At 39.2% G+C, this 6196-nt stretch overlaps 1 protein-coding gene across 1 annotated transcript in view; it reads left to right on the top strand.

Annotated features, from left to right (window-relative positions):
• The first annotated feature begins 3768 nt into the window (after positions 1–3768).
• Positions 3769–6196, top strand: part of NOAZFP (nucleolar atypical zinc finger) — a 19508-nt gene continuing 17080 nt past the window's right edge. Inside the window, exon 1 of the mRNA XM_019661041.1 lies at positions 3769–3890. Coding sequence (XP_019516586.1) covers positions 3769–3890 — 122 coding nt within the window. The remainder of the gene's footprint in view (positions 3891–6196) is intronic.

Genomic DNA, 6196 nt, shown 5'->3' with positions numbered 1-6196 from the left:
AAAAGAAATAAAAGATATAAGCTGGAAAGGTAGAAAGAAAAAGGTCACTAATCACAGATGATATGTCTACTTAAAAAAGCCAACATTGTGCACAGGAAAATTATTAGAAATGGTAAGAGAATTTATAAGTTGTATAGGTATGGATAGAATCATAAATGAGTGATGAATGAAATGTTTTTCTGCAATTGATGAGATGACGATGTACTTTTTCATCTTTAAGATATTGTGACACATCATATTTGCAGATTTTTTTCTTTTTTTTAAGAATTAAGCCACTTCTGCATTTGTTCATCTTCTATTGTGGTCTCATTCTTGGTTGATTTTAATCTGTGGATAAGCTGGAAGCCTAAATTGGCAATTCTTTCCTTCAGCAAGTATTTACATTTGTTTTTTTGTTGAAGCTGGTGACACCATGGACCTGGGCCCCTTTAGCTGCCTTCAAGGACCCAGGTTAGAGCCCGACAAGCCTCCAAATGAACTCCTTGAACTGGTTACTGGCAAGAGGCTGTCTCATGTGTGGTGTTGATGCTGGTCTTGGTCCTCAGACAAATACCCCTGATATATTAGCTTACTTTTTAATGCCTTGGGTGCAGGTGTGGCTTTTTTATTTTACTTTTTTCAGGGAGAGGGAGCTGGTGGTGTTAGAGATTTTCTTTAGTTCCTGCGAGCTCAGAAATGCATTACAAATTATGTTGTATGGAGGATCTGGTTGTTTTGTACAGGAAGGGATTTTTAAAAGAACGTTGTTTTCCACTTTGACCCACTTTTTTAAAACAAAAAAAAAAATCCATCCTTACAGCTTTCAAATTTCCTGTCTTATGAAATATCAAAAATCAAGATGTGTCTGAAATTGCTAGTTTCCTACTTAATATCCATTATCCATTTCTCTCTTAATAGCAGTGCTTCAAATGTATTCAGCATATTCAGCATTGCAGGGTGTCCAGCTGAAAAACTACATTTGCCAGTCTTTCTGGCAGCTAGACATGCTCAAGTAACTTGACTCTGATAATTTATCAGAATCTAGAGTCATTTGGTTGGGTTTGCAGGAAAGCTTGTTGACAGAGGTTGACTCAGTTCTTATGGACTCCTTTCGCCTTTTTTCCTTCCTCTATTTTCGTGCCCAAAAGGTTGCTTGGCGGTGATTACCCTTGAAAACCTTGCCAAAAGAATCCCCACAACTTTGGCAGTAAACTTCCTGAGCCACTGTAGTTGTCCTGGACATCCTGTAACACAAGAGAAAAATAAACTATCTTGTTGAATCCACTATTACTTGGGTTTTCAGTTACATGCAGTGGAATGCAGTTCCCAACTGATACAGCTCATGTCTGATTTTGATGTAATTTTTTAACATCTTTAAGTAGCAGGCTTTAGGGGAAAAAAAATCACAGGGACAAATTACATTTATTTTATATATTTGGTAATTTAAAGTGTTTTTTGCTTTATCATGGTTAATTATGGAAGCAGCTGGAGATTAGATGTATCTATCTATGCTTGTTTCAGGAAATCCTTATTGAAGTTTTAATTGGATCCTAGTCTAAGGAAAATTAAACTATAATTTAAATCAATACTTATTTATCTGATATTAGATATTTATCATGATTAACAACACATCTTACACTCCTAGTTAGAAAATTATCTAATTCCGTTTTTAATAATGCCTTATTTCCTCCAAGTACAACCATTAATGTACTTCGACTTTTATCATACTGAGTCTGTTTTAAAGGTATCGAAGATTATCTATGTATAGTTCTTCTACTTCCCAAGTATGAAAGTATTGGAATTGGCCACCCCTTTAACTCTTTTCATTTATTTTAACTTTTTTAGACATCTGGTAACTACTGTCATCCAGATGGCTGTATTGGATAAAAAACACATTCTACGTTCAAAATTAACAGTAAATGACTTTTCAGGTTTGGAAGACAGGGCAGTTTGACTTTGGTGTATAATCTTTATTATCAATATTTTAATCAATTTTTAAAAACTCATTCCATCTGAAGCTCCACACTCAGGCAGAATTGTAATCATGATCATTCCTAAGGGGAAGGGAAGAAATGAGCAGAAGAAATGTGAAAAAAGTGGATGCTTTGACCATTACGAGTTGAGCCTTCACAGTATAACCTCTACCTACCCAGACTGATTTAAATGTGTCTTGTCAGTGCTCCCAGAGTCCCAAGCGCTACGAAGACAACACCTCTGAAAATGCTGGAGGACCCACTGCAAACTGTTGGAGTCCTGAGGTGTCCAGAAGCGGGGGCTATATAACCAGCAGGGTCACAGGTCCCCCAGATACAATGAGCCAGAGAGGAAGGGACGCCAGGCTGACTGTCTCGAGGGTGCTGAGTTTTACGCAGAGCATCTACTTACTCTTTCCTGTGAGCTGGGGAGGACGGGCCTTAGTAACTGTGGATCAGGAATGGCAAACTTTAGGGATGTTTGGGAGGGCTTTAGAAAGGTTTCTCTTAATTGTTACCCTTATGTCATTGTAGCATACAGTGAGGGAAGGCCTTCAAGTCAAAAAAACAAATGCTTGGAGCTGGGTTTGCAGTTAGGAATTGTCTTATGGTGCTTTTTATTTTTACTTTTTTTCCACTCCACAAGGAGACAAAGGTAACACAGGCAATTATCCCTACCATATTCCTCTGGGAGGCAAGATATTTTTTTAACTTTTTATGATTTTACACTGAAGATGTTGTCCTTTGTGGGTCCCAGCGCTATGCAAGAGTCTGCACCCTAACATCCTACCCTCCTTGGCCACAGGACCCCTGTGTCCAGCACACATGTTAGTCACTAGAATCCAAGTTCTAGGTCACTGCAGATTTTCAGATGGATTCAGCCAAATGCCAGCGCTGGGGCTCGCTTACTGCCTGGATTCCTACTTCCTCATTCCTCCCAGTCTACTTGAGCTTCTAGTACTTTCCTGTCAGTTTAGCCATGCATTGGAAAAACTTTGTATTTGTTTGCTTTTGTTTTGTTTTATCCAGAATTTTGTGTGTTCCATTCTTAGGGAGTTTCTCCAGACATCTTGCCAGAAACAGATATCTAGACTTGATGCACAAAATAGATTGAAATAAAAGCACAGATACTCACAGACACAGTTCAAAGCTATGGCGGCTTGATGCTGAGACGCTGAGTATGGTTCCCGGGAAAGGAACTTGGAGGGGGCCGCTCTCACTGCTTGGGGTGCACATTGTCTCTATGAGAGCTCCCTGTAAAACAAACGCTGGAAGCTATTTTCATTTTCTTCATAAAAGTAAAAACGCTCTTTGGATTTATTTTGGTTAGCAAAAACAGGTACTAAGGTAGGTCTTTTGTAAAAGCAAAGTGGCATAATGTGAACTTTTGAAAAGCAAGGGTACCTGTACACTAGTGGGTGAGGTGTATTAGGCATTTAAGAAATATGAGGGAAATACTAATGTTGAGGACAGGGAAATTGGCTGTTGCTAAGCAAAATTGATTATTTGCAAAAAGCTGAGAATGGTAAATGGCTATTAAGAATCTTGAGTAAAATTCAGAAAGCCTCTTTGGTAGCAAATAAAGAGGCTTTTATCTCTTGCAGTGGAAGGGCAGAAAAAGCTGAGCAACAGGTCCAGCACTTAATCATAAGGGTGGCAAACTACCAACAGAGATTAACAACCATGCAACCCAGGTAGGTCGGCTATGCCAAGGTCAGAAATGCTAGATTGGAAAGAAGCCCGATGCAGCAGACTGGGTTGTCACACCTGACAAATCCCGAGGCCCCAGATTCTCCAGAAGCCCCTGAGTCTGAACATGGTCCAGACTCATGCTTGCAAACGATGTAGAGACCTCCTCCTGGGGCTCCTGCCCTCCTTTCAGGGTCTGCCCTCAGCTTTCCTCCTGCACTGGCTCAACAACTTGGCTTTCTTTACCAGGTAACCTGGCGCACCTGTTTTAATCAGCGGCAAGGGATGAGTGGCCCTGAATGAGAGGGTCTGATCCTCAGCAGATAGGGAGATGGAGAACAGAATATGGCGTCCCTGGGAGCAAAATGGATGGGCAGCAAACAAGGATACTGCTCGGCTTGTATAATCAAAAGAAATTCAGGAGGGCATGACCAGGAGCCTGAGGGCAATACTCCAATAATGAGTCATAATTCTTTGCCCAGCTTTTATGTCTGAGCCAGTACCTGGATCTGGAAACCGTCATCAGAGAAAAGGCTAGATTCTCAGGAGGAAGGCTCTGAAATATCATAAAAGGTGTACAGCATAATAACTCCCCCAGTCCTTCCCCAGAGGGTTCTTTGCAATTTCTCTGGCTAACTATATGCTGTGAAAATGAGATCAAAACATTTCCCAATAAAATGGCAGATATAGGAATTCACCTGCCTTCTATTAAGCTTTACGTTAAAGAGATTTGCAAACCTGTAAAACAGTGCCACTTTTCTATGTTTTTTGTTTGGGGAAATATAGCTATTTTTCATATACATATTTTATTTATACTAACATGTAATAGATTTATCATGAGTATTATTTTTACTGAATTAATATTTAAATTTTACCTGTTTTAATATTTTTTATATGGTGAATATCAATAAATATAATGCATAAAAATAAAATCTTGTTAGAGTCTTCAATTTTATGGGGTCCTGAGGCAAAAAAATTTAAGAGCTGCTGCAAGTGAAACCATCTATGTAATTTTGGGACAAGTTGTATAATGCTCTATAAAGTAATTAGAAGACCAGGAACACAAAATGATAGATATATAGCTATTATTGATATTCTATTTTCTCTGTGTAATAGGAGGCAATATCTGCTGAAAATGATGGGGGAAGTGATGGGAAGGTTCAGGAAAGAGATTTGATAAAGGCATGTGGGGAATGGAAATGATAGATCTGCTGAGGATAATATAAGAGGATTAAAGGGCAATTTTGAGAGCCTTGCGGAAGTTGACAACTTTGGGTTTAGAGTAAAACATATATATATATATATATATATATATATATATATATATATATATATATATATATATATATAGTCACGGGATGTGGAGTATAGTGTGGGAGCTGAGTCAAGGGAATTGTAATAGATATGTATGATATTGGGGGGGGGAAGTGGGGCGGCGGATTGGGGGAGGGGGGTTGTCACCTCGAGGGGTAAAAAGTATAACTATTGCACTGTGCTGTACAGCTGAAACTAATTCTAAAAAATGTGTATTTCACAATAAAAATAATTAAAAAAACAACAAACCATAATTGTGTGATTTTTTTTTCCCTTTAACAATATTCAGAAATCCATTGCAGGAAAGAAAAAGCAAATTGTTGAAGTGGGAATGTTCCAGTAGGTTTGATCAGAAAGAAAATAAGGCATCTTGTGAATGGTGTGATAAACTGTGTTTTATATACTGGAGGGGGGAAAAGAAGGGAAGAAAGCAGAGAGATGATTGAGAGGGAGAAAACAGAAGGGTTGAGAGATTTAAGTCTTCATTAGGAGGAAAAATGGAGTGAGAGAGTTGGTAGGATAGGAGGTTGGATAGTTTGAACTTTGGATTTCAGTGGTGGAGTAGATCCACCTGATGATAAAACCTGGCGTGTGATCATGAGAGTGGATGCCCTGTAGTGGAGATGATGGCAATAGGAGATGAAGAAATCAAGAACCCATGAGAATGGGTCTTCTGTTTGGACGTTAATGCAACTCTGAGTGATGGCAGAAGTTTTCTATCAACAAGGGATTGGCACAAACATAGCAATAATGAAGGATAAAAAGTGGCCTGGCTACACAAAAAGGAGAAATAATGATCTGAGCGAGGCTTCGCGGAGTAAGGGGACTGACCCTACCTCCTAACCAGGAGATAAAAGAAATGTGGGGAAATGAGCCCCCTTCACTTCAGGGTCTTTTAAAGCCCTCTTTGCAAGGGAGAGGACGTTAGGTTTCAGTTAAGGACAGGGAAGCACACACTAGAGACCCAGACTGTGGGAGAATTTGTTCCAAGAAGAATTGCATTCCAGAGGGCACAGTGGAAACAGGAGGCAAAGGAGGGTAGAACATACCTTCACCAGGCAACTACAAGCACAGCTTGTGAAGAAAATGTGAAAAGTGGGATGTTAGGATGTACTCATAGGTAGCGGAAAGGTTCCAAAAGAATTATGCAAGACTTCTCCGTTTGAGTCAACTGATGCAGTACCAAGTTTGTGAGTTTAATCACCTCTTCCTGTCATATTTTTCTTTTTATTTAGATTTCT

The sequence above is a fragment of the Hipposideros armiger genome, unplaced genomic scaffold, assembly GCF_001890085.2.
Source record: "Hipposideros armiger isolate ML-2016 unplaced genomic scaffold, ASM189008v1 scaffold_333, whole genome shotgun sequence".
NCBI classification, from domain to species: domain Eukaryota; kingdom Metazoa; phylum Chordata; class Mammalia; order Chiroptera; family Hipposideridae; genus Hipposideros; species Hipposideros armiger.
Note: the sequence above shows the minus strand (reverse complement) of the source record. Positions and strands in the feature narration are given on the sequence as shown.